The 19734-nt window shown below is 46.5% G+C and overlaps 9 protein-coding genes across 9 annotated transcripts; 6 read left to right on the top strand and 3 right to left on the bottom strand.

Annotated features, from left to right (window-relative positions):
- Window positions 1–300: 300 nt before the first annotated feature.
- F4813DRAFT_371097 (uncharacterized protein) lies at window positions 301–2219 on the bottom strand. Its single transcript, XM_049244580.1, has 4 exons — window positions 2024–2219; window positions 1404–1938; window positions 1114–1329; window positions 301–1025 (listed from the first exon to the last, which is right to left on the bottom strand). The coding sequence occupies exons 1-4, from the start codon at window positions 2099–2101 to the stop codon at window positions 673–675; spliced, it is 1182 nt and encodes a 393-aa protein (XP_049096452.1). The 5' UTR covers window positions 2102–2219; the 3' UTR covers window positions 301–672.
- Window positions 2220–2592: 373 nt separating this feature from the next.
- Window positions 2593–4613, top strand: F4813DRAFT_210117 (cytochrome P450). The gene is made up of 3 exons (XM_049239655.1): window positions 2593–2905; window positions 2992–3435; window positions 3509–4613. Exons 1-3 carry the CDS (start codon window positions 2727–2729, stop codon window positions 4455–4457), a joined length of 1572 nt encoding a protein of 523 aa, XP_049096451.1. The 5' UTR covers window positions 2593–2726; the 3' UTR covers window positions 4458–4613.
- A 1262-nt stretch (window positions 4614–5875) lies between these two features.
- On the top strand, window positions 5876–7235 carry F4813DRAFT_382699 (cytochrome P450; the record flags this gene model as incomplete). The annotated part of the gene is made up of 2 exons (XM_049245845.1): window positions 5876–6288; window positions 6353–7235. The coding sequence occupies 2 exons, from the start codon at window positions 5876–5878 to the stop codon at window positions 7233–7235; spliced, it is 1296 nt and encodes a 431-aa protein (XP_049096450.1).
- Window positions 7236–7780: 545 nt separating this feature from the next.
- On the bottom strand, window positions 7781–9112 carry F4813DRAFT_371092 (uncharacterized protein). The gene has a single exon (XM_049244579.1). It carries the CDS (start codon window positions 8747–8749, stop codon window positions 8006–8008), a length of 744 nt encoding a protein of 247 aa, XP_049096449.1. The 5' UTR covers window positions 8750–9112; the 3' UTR covers window positions 7781–8005.
- Window positions 9113–9808: 696 nt separating this feature from the next.
- Window positions 9809–11297, top strand: F4813DRAFT_210068 (uncharacterized protein). Its single transcript, XM_049239654.1, has one exon. The coding sequence runs from the start codon at window positions 9993–9995 to the stop codon at window positions 10848–10850; it is 858 nt and encodes a 285-aa protein (XP_049096448.1). The 5' UTR covers window positions 9809–9992; the 3' UTR covers window positions 10851–11297.
- A 458-nt stretch (window positions 11298–11755) lies between these two features.
- Window positions 11756–12743, top strand: F4813DRAFT_371086 (uncharacterized protein). Its single transcript, XM_049244578.1, has one exon. It carries the CDS (start codon window positions 11858–11860, stop codon window positions 12113–12115), a length of 258 nt encoding a protein of 85 aa, XP_049096447.1. The 5' UTR covers window positions 11756–11857; the 3' UTR covers window positions 12116–12743.
- On the top strand, window positions 12291–14969 carry F4813DRAFT_210005 (translation initiation factor eIF-2A). Its single transcript, XM_049239653.1, has 2 exons — window positions 12291–13050; window positions 13109–14969. Exons 1-2 carry the CDS (start codon window positions 12466–12468, stop codon window positions 14615–14617), a joined length of 2094 nt encoding a protein of 697 aa, XP_049096446.1. The 5' UTR covers window positions 12291–12465; the 3' UTR covers window positions 14618–14969.
- Window positions 14941–17879, bottom strand: F4813DRAFT_371082 (uncharacterized protein). The gene is made up of 6 exons (XM_049244577.1): window positions 17526–17879; window positions 17374–17439; window positions 16635–17313; window positions 16506–16574; window positions 16285–16448; window positions 14941–16219 (listed from the first exon to the last, which is right to left on the bottom strand). Exons 1-6 carry the CDS (start codon window positions 17672–17674, stop codon window positions 15088–15090), a joined length of 2259 nt encoding a protein of 752 aa, XP_049096445.1. The 5' UTR covers window positions 17675–17879; the 3' UTR covers window positions 14941–15087.
- Window positions 17880–18074: 195 nt separating this feature from the next.
- On the top strand, window positions 18075–19573 carry F4813DRAFT_371079 (NAD(P)-binding protein). The gene is made up of 2 exons (XM_049244576.1): window positions 18075–18390; window positions 18457–19573. The coding sequence occupies exons 1-2, from the start codon at window positions 18358–18360 to the stop codon at window positions 19318–19320; spliced, it is 897 nt and encodes a 298-aa protein (XP_049096444.1). The 5' UTR covers window positions 18075–18357; the 3' UTR covers window positions 19321–19573.
- Window positions 19574–19734: the final 161 nt, after the last annotated feature.

The following is a 19734-nucleotide window of genomic DNA, read 5'->3' as shown; positions in this document are numbered from 1 at the left end:
TACCATATCTAGCAATGATTTGACCATATCCTGGTGTGGGGTGCTTTAGCGAATATCGCAAGTAACCGGATATAGTTTAGGTCAGTCCAAATATAGTGTAGTTGAAGTCCGTGGTCCGTGCCCTAGAATGAATTGTTTCTCAGTGGATGCGGTATGTACAATTCTATATAGTAGTACGAAGGTTGGGGCCAAAAGTTTCGCATATTTAAGCTTGGCAAAGCCACGTACGAATAAAAACAGACTGTACGGTTTTATTTAAGTTATAGTGGCTAATATTGCTATAAATATAGTAGCAAACCACCTGAATTTAGTAGATAGGTGACTATCTAACTTTTAGCTTAGTGTGTGGCTAATACAGTATCGATAATTTAAAAAATATATAAAATATAATGCCAAGATTTGGATATGTGCGAAACTTTTGGCCCCAACCTTCGTACTATTCATTTCATTTATTCATAACATCCAAATTTAACACCTTTCCTCACCAACCGCCATCATAACACCTTTGTAGCAATGCTACTACATCTAAGTAGGATTCACTTCCTTGTCATCATCACGCTCTAGGCCTTTCCAATTACATTAGGTACATAAATAGTACCTAGGTATGTAATCGGATCAGCATGCCATTGCGTGCACCTGGGGTGCATCTGGGGTTTTCAGCAGGCTCCGCACCTAGACGGGCCGCGCCGCCACTATCTTGTCAGCATCCGGACCGTCCTTGGTCACAGACCTGCTCCAATTACCGTCATCGTTGAAATCCACTGTCATGAGTCCAGACGGCACACCAGGAAGACGGCGCATGGAGAGTGTCTCAGCCTCGCTTCCTGACCAACCCTCGAGCGTCCTACATGTGTCAAGGACGCTGTCATGAAAGTGGAGAGCCTTGGCGCGCCATCGTTTACCCCGACGAATAGCACTTTGATAGGCTGCCTCACGTCGCTGCTGCTCCTGAAGGCGCTCATTATTCTTATTCTCCCGTTGTACAAAGAGTGTACGGAAAGAGACGATGCATGCTATGATGAAAGCTTCATGTGATAAGATGTGATTGTCAGTTATGGATTCTAGCGTAGCCTAGTCCCCGAGAAAAGTAGTTTGAGAGACAGGTAAACTTACCAACGCTATACTCGCAATAAAACCAGAACCAAGTGAATGTTGCACTCTGCATCCGCCCCTCTTCAGAAGTTGAACTGTAGACTCCGTGAAAAATACTGCCACGCACAATTGTGATAGCAATTGTGAGAAATACGAGGCCGAACACGAACGTAAGGACCAGCTTCTTTTTTATGCTAATCCGGCTTCCCCAAAGTACCGCAACAGGGAAACCAACAACTGGAGAGATGATTACTATTAGGTACGAGCACGACTGTAGTGAGTGATAAGAGAAGACAACAGGAAGAACTTACTAAGGAAATCGGATATGGCATCTACTGTCGCTGAAAAGATGGCATTGAGGAAGATCCGCTGCATAGCTGCCGCATCGGTACACTGCTCGCTAAATATGTAATTGAGTCCCCCGAAGAAGCATCCAAATAATTGCATTCCAATCTGAGCTACGGCAGCAGCCACAGTGAATAATGTAACTGCCCACCATATGATGGTGAACCGCTGTATATTCGCGCCAAGACGACGGAAAAAAAGTAAGAAGTTCAACTTGACGAGCAAGACCCCAACAATCGTAATGTTGACGCAAGCCCCAACCGCGACGAATCCTTTGTTCAAATCTGGTCCGAACTTGGTGAAGTCGCCCTTTTCAAGAGCTTCTATATCGTATGCGTATCGAACGTAGAGCTGGATTAGAACTGCCTCGGCATTATGCATGGCCAGAGCCAGAAGCATAACGTAGTCCTCAAGCAGGAGTCGGCGGAAGCACACATAACGAATATAAGCCCTGGTAGCAAATGCAATATTACATAGCGCAAATAAGATCCAGTTCAATGCCTTTGAGAGAATATGTCAGTTAGTCTTGGTGCAATGACATTATGTTAAATGACATTTGTCTCCATCTCTGGAAGACTATGCTTACATAAAAAGCCGTCGCAGATATGCCATCGTTGACTGTGGGTAGAATAACGCTGCTCGAGGTAGAATCCATATTGTTCATTATTAGGGAGTTTGACTAAGACCTTTTTGCGTCCATCATGATCATGGCTGGACCTTGTAGGAGCCATCATATATTATCTCTACCGCCATACATATGCCTCATCTATAAGAAGTACCATGCCATACCAACCGCCCACCTTCTCTCACCAACCCATCTTACCAACTAACACGGACGCAAAAAGTAAGCTAGCACTCTTCCCTCAATGTCCCCCCCTTTGGCCCCCATTCATACTCGGACAGGGAAAATGCGACTCTATGTTCTCTGTGCTACACTACCAGTGTCACGGCACTGATTATGATTCGTTCGTTGGGCGAAATACCAAGACATCCCGCATATGCACCTACCTAGGTACCTAGGTAGGTTAGGCAGATCAGGCAACAAAAGTAACAGCAAGCTGTATGAGCATTGACAAGGGGATAAGGTTCCAGTTAGTGCAACATGCTTTCGGGATGTGACATAAAATTATTAAGTGATATATCATTATTTCCAATCCTTCGTATCAATCCTTATGAAGCTACAGCCTTTCCTCATACTTCTTACTCATTGAGAGCTCAATCTCTTTGCTCTTTCCCCTCCCTTCTTTCCTTCTCTTTTCTATCATTCCATTGTCAAATCTTCGAACACTATGGCGCCCGCCGTGACCATCGCACTTAGTGGCATAGTAGCTACCTACCTTTTTCTTCGTTTTCTCCTTCACTTAACTCAGGATGCCAAGGAACCACCCGCCATCGAGGTTGGGATTCCTTTCCTAGGTCCTCTGGTTGGAATGTTCAGAGAAAAGTCACGCTTCTATATTCGATTGAGGTTTGTCAACTATTCTTAAGCAACAAATACCAACTCATACCAAAGTATGATTCTTGTTCGGAGCACTGATATAGAACTTGGAACAGAGACACGTACAAGCTTCCAATCTATACCCTGCGCATGCCCTTTTCGCGAATGTACATTGTGAATGCCACCGAACTTATTCCCGCGCTACAGAAACAATGGCGCACTATCAGCTTTGCCGCTATCGCGGCTGATGCTGGTAACCTTGTTGGTATGAGCAAGGAGGCTGTGAAGGTAATGCATCAAAACCTAACAAGTGAGGAGGGCTTTAGTATAAGTTGGCCTAAGTATATCACGCCTGTAATGGGACCTGGAGAGGACCTCGATGCGATAAACAGAAGATCGATCGAGGTTTTTTCAGCCGACATGGAAAAGCTGCGAGCACAAGGAACCGTGAAAGTCGGCCTGTGGCAATGGTCACGTCGAATCATGGTTGAATCCACGACGGAAGCAGTCTGGGGGCCACAGAACCCGTACCGAGACCCTGTTATCGCCGAAGCTTGGAAGTAAGCACGATCACTATCCCTTAGCTCTATCAAGCCTCCATTAGACCCAGAACCCTACTAATAATCGCCATAGAACATTCGAGGCGGGCTTCTTAACTCTTTCAGTCTTTCCTTTCGCCTCTCTACTTTTCCCCAGGCTCGTTCGTGCACGTGAGCTTGCGGCCAATGCCATGATTGACTATATGCGCAAGGGCGGGCACGAAAAGGCCTCCGGGCTCGTGCGCAAGCGCTTCGAACATCATCGGCAGCTATTCGGCCTCAGTCTTGAAGACGTGGCGCGCGGGGAACTCGGGAACACCTTTGCTGTATTAGGAAATTCGACACCCTGTGCTCTATGGGTCCTCTACCACATCTTTTCAGACGAGAAAGTACTAGCTGATATCCGCCGCGAAGTTTCTATCTTAGTGCATGAGGAGAATGACAAAGAAAAGGGCGTCATCAACACTGTTGATTTGGCTGGCATCCGCGAGTCTTGTCCCATACTTCTAAGTACATTTCAAGAGACGCTACGCTACCGCGCCGTCAACCCTGGCCCGCGTGTTCTTCTCGAGGATGTGCTCTTAGAAGGACGGTTTCTTCTCAAGAAGGGTAGCATGCTCATGATCCCGGCTCCAGTGCAGCATACCGATGTCTCTGCATGGGGTGAAGATGCTAGGGAGTTTGATCATTTGCGGTTCGTGCGGAAGCCAACCTCTGGACACAAGAAACCGAACAGAGTGGCATTCCGCGCATTCGGTGGCGGCCATGTCCTTTGCCCCGGCCGCCACTTTGCAAGCACAGAGATCATGGCACTTGCAGCATTGTTAGTACTTCAGTTCGATGTAATACCTGTCGCTGGCAAGTGGATTGAGCCTACCTGGGAAAATTCACCGGTCCAAGCAGGCTTCCCCGTCCCAGATGAGGATATCAATGTCGAACTTCGACCCAGAGACCCGGAACGGAAGTGGCACGTAACATTTACAGGGTCGGATAAGGCCATGGGAATTGTGTCCGAGGATAGTGTCCCGGATAACAGTAATTAAAAGGTGTTACATATTGTTGCCATAACTTGTTGGTTTCGGTATAATGTAATATGGTGTATACTATGTTTCTACGTAACCTATTTTAATAAAACATTACTCCTTCTACGTGCACCAAGGTGTCACCAGACAACTCTATTTTCTCCGTAGTATTTTAGGGACTGAGACATACTTGGCCACCTCTGGCCTATGCCAAGCCGTCTTTTCCAAGGTATCTATCACACGTCCCATTATCTTACCTTGGCACCAAACTACCGCTCAGGCATCAACTCGCCTGACAGCATTATCATGGAAAGCATGTTTATTCGTAAATGCTAAATAATGCACTCCAGCGGCTCAGCCTTGTTTAGACTCTCATAAATCACCTAAGGGCTAGGCTAGATCACCGCCACGAAGGAGAGAGTAACGAATAAAAAAAAGAAGCCCAGTGCTGGCTCCTAGATGTAGGTAGCACCGCATTTCTAAATTTGAACACAATATGAATCAGTAGTAAGTTTAAACAAAGCTGAACTCTACCATATGTGTGTCTTATTGGGGGCGAGCCGTGGCTAGCGCATGCTTAGAGGCACTGAAGTTGATTGTTCCTATCGTAACAATGCCGAATAAACCCGAGCTCGCTATGCGCAGAGCGGTATAGGGGCGGTTGGTGATGGCCAACACAAGTAGCCAATCCGAAAAAGCATTGGCACCAAGCCACTTGGTTATACAACAACAAACCAGAGCCTTAATCTCAGTGCAGCTACGTTTTGTAACCTAAATATTGCCACCTAGTCCCAGCCTTTCTTTCGTTCACTGAAACGTAAGCCCAGAATTACGGACACACAGGAGGCGTGGGATTAATAAGTATCATTTTCTGCAGGCTATCTTACGGTATGATTCACTTTGCATGCTCGTAACACTTGAGAATCAGTGTCGACATAGTCATAATCGGCAGCGAAATCTCTAGGGATCTAATATCCCTTATTGTGTAAAGCCTGTCGTCGGCCATTTTCCTTATATGCGGCCTGACTTCTACTTAGTGTTTTCTCTACTCCAATATTCCTACCAGATACTACATATTTGTCCACTCCAACATCGACTTAGGACTCCGTTGCTGCACCAACATTCACGTGGGCATATTCGAAGTTGATGATGACTTTGCTACTGCAAGTTCTGCCAGTAATAGGCGTAGTAATACTTGCATCCCACTTGTTCATTCGGGTTTTCACTCAACCTCATGATCCGCAAGAGCCACCGCTTATACCAGCAAAACTACCTTTTATTGGGCACGCAATTGGTTTGCTCCGTCATGGCTCTGGCTATTATTCGAAGATGGCGTTAGTTTGGAATATCCACGTGCCGCACCAACTATGTGACTAATAAAACATATTAGGAAGAAACACAAGCATCCAATCTTCACGTTAAGCCTCCCCGGCGGGAAGATGTACATAGTGACGTCGCCTAGTTTGGTAACAGCTTGTGACCGACGCGCTAAGGTTGTGTCCTTTGAACCATATGTCGTCGAATTTGCCAAGCGGATTCTAGTTGCGAGCCAGCCTAGTATAGATCTCTTAGCTGAAGATATACTTGGAGAGAAAGGTGCTTCGACTCTCCGCGCCGGGACTATGAGAGCAATGCATAATACTCTTATGCCAAGCGAAAGTCTAACTGAGATAACGCAGGCGATGTTAAAGGATGTGTCTAGTTCTCTAGACCTAAAGATTGAGTCTAGCACTCCTAAAGAGATTCATTTATTCGATTGGATCCGCAGGTTTGTCACGGCAGCTAGCACCAATGCTGTATATGGACCCGAAAACAATCCAATGAAAGACCATGAGGTGTACGATGGATTTTGGTATGAATAACTTTGCTCTATCGCTAGGTAAAGGTGTACCAGATATTAATATCATTCTTCGCAGGGCAGTAGACAAGGCTCTAGCCTTCCTAGGCCTTATGACAATGCCTAATCTCATTGCTCCTAAGGCAAGTCGAGGGAGGAGCCGATTCTTCAACGCCTTCAAGGAGTATTACGCTACAGGTGGGCTTGACACAGCCTCTCGCCTTATCAAAGCACGCCACGATGTCAACACTTACCACGGCGTCTCAGACGAAGACATTGCACATTTTGACCTGGGTGTTTGCACTGCGCTTCTCGTCAATACCGTACCGGGTGTATTCTGGACATTGTGTCACGTCTACTCCAATACCACACTCTTAGCTGAGATACGAGACGGCATCGAAGCTGAAGTGTATCGACAGGGCAAGGGAGAGGCTGCCACAGTCAACATTCCTGATATAATCAAAGTGTTCCCACTTCTAGAGTCGCTGGTTAAAGAAGTCCTCCGTGTTCAAAGTACCAATGCATCTGCACGCTTCCTCCTCAAGGACACTCTGATTGACGACGAATATGGCACGACGTACCTACTCAAGAAAGGCTCGTTCCTTGCTATGCCGTCAATGCAGGTACATATGAGCGAGGCCGCTTGGGGCCCAGCTGCTAAGATAGTAGACCCGACGCGCTTCCTCAAGGAGCGACCACATGGGGTCCTTGCATCTTCCCATCGCACCTTCGGCGGAGGAAACTCTCTGTGTCCTGGAAGATACTTTGCGATGAACGAAATTATGAGTGTTCTGATTATCATGGTACTGAAATACGACATTGAACCTGTTGGGGAAGTGTGGAATATCCCTGGGACAAAACAACATATTTCAACTAGCATTTTAACGCCGATAAGCGACATCCCTGTGAGGATACGACCGAGAGAAGAAGTACAAAATGTTGAATTCAACTTTACTTGGTAGCTAGAGAAGATCTAGAATCTGGGGATTTAAGTTTATCAAGTGAGAATTTAGTTAAATTTATAGTGATAATAGTTTAGTCCGGCCTTCGATCACAGCTTGCAAATACGCTAGATCTTATGTTCAAAGATCAAGTACCTAGTTTTGAGATGGCATTCTAGTTGGCGGGTGCTTATATCATTGTGATACCTATAGCGTCCGAAGAAGCTTATGTTTGTCCAATTCTCAAAAGGGGGTAACTCCGACCGTTGGGTAAAGAGGTATACATAGCACCTAGGTATACTTATAGTAGCAATTTGGCTTTGAGGCCTGACATTCTTCCATCCAAAGTCTAAAAAATGAAGACTTATAAACCAAACAAGCGGTCGGGTTTTTTAACAAATGCCAAAAGGTCGTGTTGGAACGGCCTAGCGAGTACTTCCCGCCCCTCCTAAGAACTTCTTTAACACCGTATCCTTATACTATATCATTATGAAGTATTGCTAGGTCCTGGGGTTCGATTCCCTAGACGACTACACTTTTTTCTTTTTCTTATTCTAACTTCCTTACTATAGAAACCGGCTTCTATTCAGTACCTATTATTAAATTCAAAAATAGTATACTAGATAAAAATTCGTACTAAAGAGGAACATCGCGTATATATCTAACAACTTTATACAGCTTAATTATAGATTCCGCCAGGGTGGACATCGTGGCAAATATTTCCCACTGTCGATAGCCTTCTTGATGCCCCAGAGTCCACCCAGAGGCCAGAAGGACAATACCCACGGTCCCTATTCCTCTCTTTCTTTCCTTGAGGTTTCCTCAAAGTCAACTTTGACCTTTTCATACACGGAGGGTAATGTACTGGCACGGTACTTCCTCCTCAGTGTGTCATACGCATTCTTGTCATAAATATTCCATAACTCTTCTTCTGTGTAATAGGTATGCGCGTATAACCATTTAATACCACCAAACTCCTTGTGAAGACGATATTCAAGGTCCCGGTTAAGCACCATACAAGCCGCGCGATCTTGTGGTCCAAAACCCCAGAGTCCGATGTTGATGAATTGCGATATTGTCTTTCTATCTATCTGCTGCTGTATGGGAGCTATGCGTGGATTGAATGTTGGGGACTCGGTTTGTTGAATAGGACATAGCCAGAGCGGCCAAATGTCGAAGCTCTTCGTCGTGTAGTCGATGAAGGCCTCCACAGTCGAGTAAGGTAACGCAAGGTCTTGGACTATGTATCGGCTTGATTCCCTGCTAGCATGCAAAGCTTCGTAAAGCATTCGAGTATGCATGAAGTCATCCAGGTACTGACGAGTCAATTTATTGAAAGGGGCACCGAAGTAATCAAAAGCGGAACCGCCGACCCAAAAGCCCCCCCTATCATATCGGAAAATGTATTCTGGAAGAGGAATGAACTCTGTGGCTGGACCAGAAGAAGGGCTGGTCTTTTCCTGAACATGGAGATAGAACCATGGGTCTGTCGGACGACTGAAGCCTTGAGCCCGTCCAGGATTTTCTTCTGTCATTTCTCCAGTGATCACCACACCATGGTCTTTTGAGAAGAGGATTTCATCAACGTAATCATTGGATGAATTGGTACACTCTTTCTGTATCAATTCAATAGTACCCTTAATACTTCTTGATATCTAGCGCCAAGGTATCAAAAGCATCATCATTTGCCATCGCAGCAAAAGGTTTTGAGACTCAAGTTTTCCTCATTCAAGATAAAGCGTTTATCGTCCCCAGCTTGACTCGTGTCGCGAATGGCATAGTATTTATTACTATCGCAGCGAGAATAGACCAAGCCAATTTCGATTCATCGCAAGTATTAGTTAAAATATCGACTCCGATTACGCAGCCACTCACACTTGCGCCCAAGATTATACGAACAGATGTGCAGCTCGAGAAGGGCGAAAGCCCGTTGAAGGATATAGGCTACTGGTCCGGGTCCACTGCAATTAAATCGCCTACTGGGGCGGTGAGTGCAACTTTGTTCTCGGGAGAGGATGTTATCGACACCCTATTGCTTTATGCTGGAGTCGCAGGGTGGTAAAACCTTTCCGCGGCTTTCAGGCCGCATATCGGAGCTTGATATTAGCATATGATAAAATATAATTGTTATATGAGCAATACGAAATAAACCTTGTATAAATCTTCATTGCCCATTTCCATGGCCAAATTCAATACCCTAAGTGGTAGGACTAGCCGTGAACCAATGACCGATTCATGTCATTTCTGCGTTGGCCGCAATATCTTACGTAGTGGGCTTATATACAGCGACATGTAGTCTAGAGACAATCGATAATATCGTATGGTCAAGTGGACATAGTGTATCATAGCTAACAGTATTTGCGGTGATAGGAAGCGTGTCGAAAATCGTGATAAAAATTGCCAAGTCATCCTAAGAGAAGTCAGCTTCCTAATGTGTTCATAAGTGCGGTAAATAATGCGACACAGCTAGATAAATAGACACATTCAATTGGCCACGTGCCCCCTTGACTGTGTGCAGCGAATTCCTTGCTACATTAGGATATGCCATACTATCTCGCGCATCTCACGCTCACGTCATGGCGGAATATATATCTTTCTTGTATTCCCGGAACGAAGATCGAAGTAACATAACATATTTTATAGTTAGCGATGATGAGATATAGCCTCTCGTACTATTTAAGCTTCTAGGTGAACTTGATATTTGGGCGTCACCTACTTCGCCGGGTTTAAAAGGGTGGAATAACTTCAAAGGCGTACAAGTCTAACTAGTAGACGACTATGGGACCAGGTGCTCCAATACGAAATAACCACGGGATTGAGCTATCTTCGAGGTATGAAATCCGGCGAGTAACGCCTGATCTTGCCGAGTCGATCTCAGCCTTGAGTTTCTTTACTCACTACTTCGACTCACCCATCTGGAACGCAATATATGAAGGACGCCAGGCAAGCGAAGCGTTGAAGGCTTACCATGCCTGCAAACCTTTCTATGAGATGCCTGAAATGGCAGCGAAGAATGGCCTCTCCTTCTGCATCTGGGACAAGGAATTCGTATTTAAGAGGCCCGAATCAGCTACTAAGGGTGGTGCTTGTTATTGGAATGACTTCGATATCGACGACCCTAATCTAGAGGTTAATGGGCGTCAAAGGTTACTTGATGCATTGGATTTTCCGATTGTTGGATTTGGATTGTCGTTCGATAAATTCGCCCCTGGTGACCCGAAGGGGTGGGAGGCTGCAACGAAGGCCACGCCTCTGAATGTTCCCATGGGTAAACATTATGAAGCACATGACCCACGACCGAAAGGATCATGGGAGCCCACGGCGACCGGACAGGTTATTGAACGGGTCGGTAGCGGAACAAGACACGGGTATTATGGCCAAGGACTCATGAAAGCGTTAGCAAGATTCATAATGCTCGAAATGAAATCTAGGGGATATCGGGCAATACAGATCAACTGCGGAGCACCTCAAATGCATCATGTATGGTCTAACCCTCCGAAACCGTTCAGGAGTTCTACTCTAGTGACGTTTCCCACATGGATTTTTGAGATGGAGGAAGATGGTAAGAAGGTTAAGCCGTACGAAAAATCAAAGTTGCCCAATCTGTATCTTGTGTGGACGGAACTGTTGGATTAGAGATGCTGTGTGAGGTACATATTCTATATTTGTGTGGTATTTAATGGAATCGGTGAGGAACTCATGCTTCCTACCGTGGAATAATAATGAATATTCGTTTCCGATTTTACTCCAGACCCCCTTTCCCTATTCACTCAAGAGCTTTGCGCCAAGTCTAATATCGTAAGATAAAGGAGGCTATGAGAAGGAGTTGGTCCGGTAAAATATAATATGACGGTTTACTATAGCAAGAGGAGCTAGAGTTTGACTTGGTAAGAAATTGGACTAACAGGTGGTTAACTTCAATGTTGAATTCGTGCCAAGGAAGCAAGTAGATCCATGACTTGACTTTCAACTAACCATCTCTTTCCGTCGTCTGATTTGACGAACAAAGCAAACATAACATGTAACTACCTACACGTAGTATACCTTATGTACCTAAGATAAGATGTACTATAGTTGTTTCTCTTCATTGAGACATGCGATTTAATTTGATATCTTGCATACTGTATATTGTATGGTATATTAAATATTGCGCCTCAATCGTCTACACGGTTGCATAAGGGCTAGTTAATAGGTAACTTCTATTGAATAACTAGGTACATACCTACATGTAGTTCATGCATTGGGTACCTTGATGAAAGTCTCCAACCCCCATCTTTATAGACATACACATGTACCTAATGTATTACCTACCTGGGTACCTAAATATGGTGTGTACCTAGGTAGGTGTATGTACCTAATTAATCCTTACCTTACATAGGTAAGGTAGTATGATTGTACCAGTTGGTTGAAGTTCAAGAGGTACTCGTGCTAAAAGCTACCTAACCTTATGTACGTCGTGCTGGTCTCAAAATAGAAGTTTGGGGAATACAAAAAGGCAGTTGCCAACCGATTGGGTTGCAGGGGATAAGGGATAGGTCTAGCCCCACGATCGTCGGGCTGGAAGAGGGAAAAGAATGGATGCAAGTGAGCCCCAATGCCGCTAGCTATTTAAAGTTAAACTGTGGCTGAAGTAAGTCCGGTACATGGCAAAAATTTCCTTGTCAGCAGCAGTCATGACTCGCTTGTATTTTTATTTTTTCGTCTTTAACCTCGACCCTTTCTTTCTTCTCCAGCCCACTCAAGCTCCGTTCCGTCACGGTCACGTCCACCCACTGCCTCTCGTCAATTTCCTGCCTCTGGGTGACCTGTCAAGTTCCCTTCAATTCTTCTTGCCGTTTTTATTACTTATTCGCCCCCGCGTGCCTATCCGAGACGTCAAATCTGGTTCTCCGACAAGTTAAACTGCATCAATCGAAGATCATAAGCTTTATCGCGGCACAGCAACATCGTTCTCTGTCGGCTCATTACGACTTTCTTGCAGGCCTCCGTCTTACCCACCAGACAAATTATCTACTTGATACGAGCCTACCAAGATATTAACCTGTTTAATATCTTTAACTGGTATTAGGGTAGCCGTCACCTTCGAGCCTACTATTAGGTCAACTGAGAAAAGCTTTTTGATAAATCTACTCAGTTCCCTTCCACGCACGCCCGTTATTTCAAACTTTGGGCAAAAGAATCTCCATACAAACGACAAGAACAACACTTGACCAACCCTGCAATTCTCTTTTTTCTGTGGCTTTCACTAGTCATGGCGAATCCATTGCAGTTTGTTTACCGAACCCAAAAGGCTATCGGCGTTACCGACGCTGCGCCTGTCTACGAGCCTCTCCCTGGATTCGTTAAACCTGAAGGGAACTTGCGGTGCTCTGTCTATTCACCCTGTGGCCGATATCTAGCCTGGGTATCCAGCGAACGTGTCTGCATTGTCGACGCATCTGTTGGCCATGTTTTAACTAGCATAGATATTCTCAACGTTTTCGATGTTGCCTTTTCTCCCCGCGGTTCTTTCCTTAGCACTTGGGAACGTCCTGCTAAGGACGAGGCTGGCGATGCGACAAAGAACTTGAAGATCTGGCGAACTGTCGAAGACCTCCCCGACGACGTAGAGAAGCAACCCATAGGACGGTTTGTCCAAAAGGCCCAGACTGGCTGGAATCTTCAATATACTTTTGACGAAAAGTTCTGCGCCCGTCTTGTCACCAACGAAGTGCAGTTCTATGAAAGCAATGATCTGAGCAAAGTCTGGGAAAAGCTTCGAGTCGAAGGTGTAACCGATTTTGCTATTGCTCCTGGTCAAAGCCACAATGTTGCGGTTTTCATACCTGAGCGGAAGGTTAGTTTGTCCTTTTTAATTTCTCTTACTAGACTTGAAGCTAACAACATGATAATAGGGACAACCTGCCGCTGTCAAGGTTTACAACGTCCCTCAGTTCACGAACTCGATTTCGCAGAAGACTTTCTTCAAGGGCGATAAGGTTCAGCTCAAGTGGAACAGCTTGGGAACGAGCTTGATTGTGCTGGCACAAACAGATGTTGATAAATCGAACAAGAGTTATTATGGAGAAACTAATCTCTATCTCCTTTCTGCTAATGGCTCCCTCGATGCCCGTGTAACCTTAGACAAGGATGGGCCGATCCACGATGTTTCGTGGTCTCCAAATGGTAAAGAGTTTGGTGTGATCTATGGTTATATGCCTGCGAAGACCACCATCTTTAATCATAGGGCGGTCGCCACTCACTCGTTTCCTATTGCTCCTCGGAATACGATCATCTTTTCGCCAACTGGCCGATTTACCCTGGTTGCTGGATTCGGCAATCTGGCTGGCCAAATTGACGTTTACGATCTGGAGAAAGATTATCGTAAGGTTTGCACTATTGAGAGTGGCAATCCCAGTGTGTGCCAATGGAGCCCTGACAGCCGATATATTATGACAGCCACGACGTCCCCACGCCTCCGTGTTGACAATGGTGTTAAAATCTGGCATGTCGGTGGGGGCATCATGTACCATGAAGATATGGTAGAGCTCTATAACGTGACTTGGAGACCGGTTCTACCAGAGAACCTACCTCAGGGCGACCCCCTACACCCGGTTCCCACCCCCCATTCTTCGGCTATCGCATACCTAGGCACAGTGAAGACTCCGTCGAAACCTGTTGGCGCTTACCGTCCTCCAGGTGCCCGAGGCATGTCAACGCCGCTTCACTTTAGAAGAGAGGATGAAGGAGGTGCCGCCCATGTGATGAGCAACGGTGCTCAGAACGTGGGTCCGAGCGGATTTGGAAGGTCGCGTCGCCAAGTTCCTGGTGCAGAATTCCTTGAATCTGGTGCGCGTACTGTTCCCGGTGCAGTGCCAGCCGATGGTACCAACGGCGACGACAATCTGTCAAAGGCTGCACTGAAGAACAAGAAAAAGCGAAACAACAAAAAGGCCAAAGACCCCGAGAACAGGGATGGAGAAAGGAAAGAGAATGGTGGTTTGGCGCCTCCGGCTAGGGACCAAGGCCCTGGCTCCGGGAACGAGGGACGCAGTCCTGAGCGCCGTGGCCAGCAGTATAGCCAGCGGAGACATGATCGGAGTCGCTCGCGACATAACTTCCAGGGTGGTAACAATCAGGGGCGTAATCGTAGCAACACGCAACAAAATGGACAGGCACCACCAACTGCGCCGCAGATCCAGACATCTCAGCCACCTACTCCCGACGCTTTGCTCTCGCCTGGCAGCCAGAATCCCGCGTCCAAGAAACTGCGCAGCTTACAGAAAAAGATCCGCGCAATCGAAGACCTCGAAATGCGACATGCTGGCGGCGAGAAGTTAGAGGACACTCAGATGAAGAAGATTGCTACGAAGGCTTCTGTCGTTAAGGAATTGGAGGCCATGGAGAAAGAAGCTCGCAATTAGCGAGCATGTTGACGGTGGAGGTTCTACTAAGCTACTTTGATATTTCAGGTCTGGTTCTGGTTAGTCCTAGTACGGACGCCTATGGACGGGGGAACCTAGGGTACCTTTGGACTAGGTGATCGGGTATCATGTCTGGCTTATCACTGGCGTTAAGGGGGAGAAAAAGGCTAGCGAGGCCGCTTTTGCTCAGCTCTCAGAGAGGGCATGCGAATGCGAATTGTCTTTGCGAGGTGTTGTATTAGTTAATTTTATGTAGTCCTCAAAAGGACGCCCACATCGAAGTCAGCATGTTTTTCATAAACATGTTTTTAAAGCGATGAAATGCGAATTATTGACTTGAAATACAAGTGGCATGGACGTGTATGTTGCGAATTTATTGTGATGATATTTAAATCTAAGTTAGCTTGTAAAGGGGGTAATGGGAAGCTATCTGTATACCATCTCGGATATAACATCGGGTACTTGTAAGCTTACTTCGTCTCACCGCTCAGCTCCGCAAGGAAAAGCACGAACTCCATCTCCGCAGCCTCGTCCTCCGCGAACGCACCACGGAACCAGGCCGCGAGACTCGAGAGCTGACACTTGCAGACTCGCACCCGCTCGCTGCCGTAAATCCCGCCCCAATACGGGACGAGCGTTCCGTGGTGCTTCCATGTTTGAAAGGCCGCGTCCTGCTCCTTTGCTTCGAATAGGTTGATTACTTCGTCGCTGGTGGTAATGTTTGAGGAGGACGCACCCGGGGAGTCGGCATCGCTGCGGCAGTTCGCGCAGCGCCCCTTTAGACGCGCGTAAGAGCATGCTACGATAGCGCTCATGAGTACACCTGGGATAAGCAGGGGGTTAAGCCGTAGACGCGTGCGCAAGAGAGGACATGTAATTCCGCTCCTGGAGTCGCAGTCGGCGCGGGCGGATTCGATGGTGAAGATGCGGCAGACCTGCGCGGCGTTCCAGAGTGCGGCGCGGGGACACCCGGTCGAAACCCAGCTGAGGAGGTGGGCTTGGGGCTTGCGGGTGGGGATTGCGGCGCCGGGGCGGGACTTGTAGTAGTGCCCTTTGATACGTAGGACGTTCATGGGAGCGAACATTTTCAGTGTGGACATGTACATTAGTGTGAATGTGAGCGGAGCTAGGAGATGCTCGGTTCCGTACAAGTCGCCTGAGAAGTATTGCTCGAGCAGGGGGGAGTCTTGCTTGCGATTGTCTCGCCAGAGGGTTAGATGCGGATGTGCCATGTCGACGAAGATGCCAGGATTAATCTCTTCGGCAAGCTCGTCTGACATGGAACTATGAGCTTCTCGTGCTAGTTCCCAGATAGTCGTCTGGGTTGCGCAGGTGCTCAGGTGGTAGTCGATATCGGTGAGGCAGTACGGCAGTTTTCCGCGGTTGGGATTAAGGGCGTCGCGCATGAAGAATGAAAAGAGTGCCTTTTCGCGGCCTGCTGGTTCGTTCCATTGGAGCTCGCGTCTCTCGGGTTCATTCGAGGCAGCCCATAGCTGAGAGGACTTGGGCAGAGGAATCCATAACTCTTGATAGCGCATTGAAGGAGGGTGGTCTAAGAGCATACTGAGATATGCGTCGACGCGAAGAACGGAAAATGCAAGTCTAAGTGTGAATCATCATACCGTTAGTGATTGGAATATGTTTGGGATGAAGTAGAGACTACCTACCTATTCAGCTGCTCTTGTATTCGCCAAGCAACAAATGGACAGCCACTACCCAGGTCACTCCTTTCGTGACATGAGTATTGGCCGTTAAAAACGCCAAGAAACCGACAGGTTGATACTAATAGGCCTGTGAGGTTGAGGGCTTTTGCTACCATACCATCCGCAGTCTATGAATATATTAATACCGGATAAAACTGGTGCTAGGCGTATACATCTCTACATACCAACATGTACGTTGCGTAAACGATATAAAGTAGAACGGACTGTAATAAATGTAACGGCGGATGGGGAACCTATGTAGTGAGTATTAGTCATTGAAAGGAGGAATCCAGAGTAGGGTCAGTCTTTCACACCATTCGAATCCGAGCCACTTCGTCGAAGACAATAGGGGCAAGTTTTTGGTGATCTGGTCCCTTTTCAAGCCAACTAGCCAATATAATCATGGATGTTGATAAAACCGGTGGAGTCTTCTCCAGTTCGAACGTAGGCGCGTGTAAGATAGCCCAGTACGGATGGATCTCTTGGAAGAAAAGTTCGACAAGCCTCTTAGCATTGGGTGAGTTCGTGTCTAGATAAGTCTGTAAATCTGCCCCCACGGCAGATCCAGGCGATTCGGAAGTCGTTTGAGGTTGTGTTGTTGGTGGCAATGTCTGCTGAAGAGATAGGTGGGTAATATTCGATGTGCTGAAGTGAGTTGGCTCAAATATAGCTGCGCTAGAATTTGATGTAGAGTGGACCAAGCCAGCTGGTTCTAGGGTGCGATGCTCTTCATGAACAAAGTTCAAGTCATTTGAAGCTTCCGGGTATGAGGGTGTAGCCGGGAATGGTACCGAATTCCAACCTTCTGGAGTTGGTGGAAGCCATGTTGCTTGACTGGAACCGCTCGCCGGCGTCACGATCGCTGATTCGGTACTAGTTTCATGATGGTCATCTGAATCAACCCAACGACAATCTATCAAACTCGAAGCACAAGCTCCGCAAGGGGAATTCCCATCGCACTGGGTGCTCCGTTCACCGCAAGGCAAACATATTCTAAAAGTCGATCACGAAACATGTAAGTGATAATCTCGAACTACCTGAAGCATCACTCACCTTCTTGTGTCTAGGGGCTGAGGAACGGCTGGGTTATGTTGTTTTACATGTCTCTTGAATACATCGCTAACGTTTATATTAGCAAGATAGCCATAAAACGAATTACTGTGTCGAGGCGGGGAGAGCCAATAAGCTAAGGGTGATGTACAAACCTTCGTGCGTAACGCCGCCCACATACAGGGCACTTATACTGATGCTCTGGATTATGACCTAGTTTATGTCGATTTAAATGCTCCTTTCTAGTGAAGCGTTTATCACACCCAGGAAACGAGCATTCCCAGCTTTTTGGTAACGAGGACATATCGAGACATTCCGCCCGTACTCCCGCCCCTGTCCTCACATAGGCCAACAAAGCAAGACTTGACTAATACGCGTCTAGTCAGCTAGTGGCCTAACTTGGTTGAGGACTTGATATGTCGAATATTTCGGTATAGTCCTCGTTGGCAGGGATATTCGTGCAATGCTATGAGCCTTCCCACCTAAACATATGTGGATGTGTGGATTGGAATAAGCATGTGGAATGTGGAATGGGAGAGAGATTTGATGGCGATGAAGGAGATATCGGAGTTGACTTACAGTAATCCGATATCACCGATCAACATATATTAGTCATGACAATGTGGGATCAAAATGTGGGATGTGGGATGAAGCTTTTGCCAAGCGGAGGGTGGGGTCGATTCTCTAACTGTTTTTGTGAGATTCCGCCATGATGGTATGTCCCTGAACCGTTTCAAGAACGATATTTTCCAATATCATCACTCCTTGTGGAGTCAGTAGGCTGCGTAATCATCTTAGTAATCGGCACCTCTAAAAGAAGACGGTTTACAAGATGGAGAGCGCAGAAGTAGGTAGGTATAAAGACATCTTCTAGTCCGAGAAGAAGGGAGAAATCGAAACATCTCCCTTCCCATCAACAACAATCACCCTCAAGACCTTGACAAGAAACACAACTTCTCTCAACTTTTACATATCCCATCTATCAATATGACTGCTATTACGAAGGTCGCCATTGCAGGTGTAAGTGAGAAGGACAGGCACAATGGAATCTTCCATGCTCATTTTCTCCCTACTGACGTTATGTAGGCTAGCGGAAGTCTCGGAGCACCAGTGTTTGAACAAGTCTTGAATGCGGGTTTCCAAGTTACTGTAATAACTCGCAAGGGAAGTTCTCATGCTTGGCCGTCAAATGTTACCGTTAAGGAGGTTGACTACAGCTCGCTCGACTCTCTAACAGAAGCACTCCAAGGCCAAGATGCTGTTGTTGCGACTATCACGACTCCAGCATTAAATACACAGATCCTTCTCATTGAGGCCGCAGCTAAAGCGGGAGTGAAGCGCTTCATTCCATCCGAATTTGGTTCCGACACTTTCAACGAAAAGGCTTCACAGCTACCTTGCTACAAACCCAAAGTCGAAGTCCAGGAAGCCTTGAAAAAAGCTGCTGCCGAGAGCAGCTTGACTTGGACCGCAGTACTTAACGGTGCTTTCCTAGACTGGTCGATCCGTGTCGGGTTCTTCGCCGACGTCAAAAACCGTACTATCGAATTACCAGACGGTGGTAACAACACCGCTTCGGCCACGACGCTGTCAACGATTGGCAAAGCCGTAGTGGGCGTACTTAGGAACCCTGAGCAGACCAAAAATCGTCCAGTATATGTGCAAGAGACTACTATTAGCCTCAAGCAGATAGGAGAGATCCTCAAGAAACACACTGGAGCAGACGGGTGGAAGGAGAACGTGACGTCGCTTGACGAGGGACTTCAGAAGGTTTTGGAAGAGATTAAGACCGCATTCACACCAAACGTCTTTATCTTGACTCTTAAGGTAGCAATTTGGGGTAAGGGATATGGAGGCCACTTCCAGAAGCTTGACAATGAGCTTCTAGGTATCAAGCAGTTGAGCCCAGCTGAAGTGGAGGCTATTGTGGTTGAGAACATCCCCAAGTAGAGGATAGAGCAATATCTTAGCCACCTTGGACCATGCCAGTCTTGTAGTTTGTAGTTTGAACTGAGGTTTAGCTACCGAATTTTGATGAGTTGCTATTAAAGTTGTCAGATCGTGAACTGATAGAAGCCCCTAACCTTAGGCACATATGTAAATTTCACAGACATTGAATAAAGGATGATCAAGCCACATTGTCCAAAATTTACACGTCCCAAGAATATATCGATTCAGTGATATTCCGATGTATAGAATTATTACGATTGAACTCACCTACATGAGGTATATACGTAGCTGAGAATATAAGGCTACTAAATATATAGGTAATCATCCATAATCGATATTCCGCCGATCCGGGACACGATTCCGAATCTCAAGCTTGAAAAGTTAGCGTCACAGTTGAATCTCGCGCCGCCATCC

This window comes from Daldinia decipiens (assembly GCF_022478715.1).
Source record: "Daldinia decipiens strain CBS 113046 unplaced genomic scaffold F4813scaffold_37, whole genome shotgun sequence".
In the NCBI taxonomy this organism is placed as follows: Eukaryota; Fungi; Ascomycota; class Sordariomycetes; order Xylariales; family Hypoxylaceae; genus Daldinia; species Daldinia decipiens.
Note: the sequence above shows the minus strand (reverse complement) of the source record. Positions and strands in the feature narration are given on the sequence as shown.

What these genes read in the sequence shown, in the direction of transcription:
- F4813DRAFT_210068 (XM_049239654.1), top strand. Translation starts at nt 9,993, where the DNA reads ATGGGACCAGGTGCTCCAATACGAAATAACCACGGGATTGAGCTATCT.
- F4813DRAFT_371082 (XM_049244577.1), bottom strand. Translation starts at nt 17,674, where the DNA reads ATGTCCTCGTTACCAAAAAGCTGGGAATGCTCGTTTCCTGGGTGTGAT. An exon ending in GGGCGGCGTTACGCACGAAG is followed by an intron (nt 17,440 to 17,525) that starts GTTTGTACATCA and finishes TATAAACGTTAG; the next exon opens with CGATGTATTCAAGAGACATG. An exon ending in ATACAAGAGCAGCTGAATAG is followed by an intron (nt 16,220 to 16,284) that starts GTAGGTAGTCTC and finishes ATTCACACTTAG; the next exon opens with ACTTGCATTTTCCGTTCTTC.
- F4813DRAFT_210005 (XM_049239653.1), top strand. Translation starts at nt 12,466, where the DNA reads ATGGCGAATCCATTGCAGTTTGTTTACCGAACCCAAAAGGCTATCGGC. An exon ending in TTTTCATACCTGAGCGGAAG is followed by an intron (nt 13,051 to 13,108) that starts GTTAGTTTGTCC and finishes ACATGATAATAG; the next exon opens with GGACAACCTGCCGCTGTCAA.
- F4813DRAFT_371092 (XM_049244579.1), bottom strand. Translation starts at nt 8,749, where the DNA reads ATGACAGAAGAAAATCCTGGACGGGCTCAAGGCTTCAGTCGTCCGACA.
- F4813DRAFT_371097 (XM_049244580.1), bottom strand. Translation starts at nt 2,101, where the DNA reads ATGAACAATATGGATTCTACCTCGAGCAGCGTTATTCTACCCACAGTC. An exon ending in TATCTGCGACGGCTTTTTAT is followed by an intron (nt 1,939 to 2,023) that starts GTAAGCATAGTC and finishes ATTCTCTCAAAG; the next exon opens with GCATTGAACTGGATCTTATT. An exon ending in TGCCATATCCGATTTCCTTA is followed by an intron (nt 1,330 to 1,403) that starts GTAAGTTCTTCC and finishes TCATCTCTCCAG; the next exon opens with TTGTTGGTTTCCCTGTTGCG.
- F4813DRAFT_371079 (XM_049244576.1), top strand. Translation starts at nt 18,358, where the DNA reads ATGACTGCTATTACGAAGGTCGCCATTGCAGGT. An exon ending in CGAAGGTCGCCATTGCAGGT is followed by an intron (nt 18,391 to 18,456) that starts GTAAGTGAGAAG and finishes GACGTTATGTAG; the next exon opens with GCTAGCGGAAGTCTCGGAGC.
- F4813DRAFT_210117 (XM_049239655.1), top strand. Translation starts at nt 2,727, where the DNA reads ATGGCGCCCGCCGTGACCATCGCACTTAGTGGCATAGTAGCTACCTAC. An exon ending in CGCTTCTATATTCGATTGAG is followed by an intron (nt 2,906 to 2,991) that starts GTTTGTCAACTA and finishes AACTTGGAACAG; the next exon opens with AGACACGTACAAGCTTCCAA. An exon ending in GTTATCGCCGAAGCTTGGAA is followed by an intron (nt 3,436 to 3,508) that starts GTAAGCACGATC and finishes TAATCGCCATAG; the next exon opens with AACATTCGAGGCGGGCTTCT.
- F4813DRAFT_371086 (XM_049244578.1), top strand. Translation starts at nt 11,858, where the DNA reads ATGGCAAAAATTTCCTTGTCAGCAGCAGTCATGACTCGCTTGTATTTT.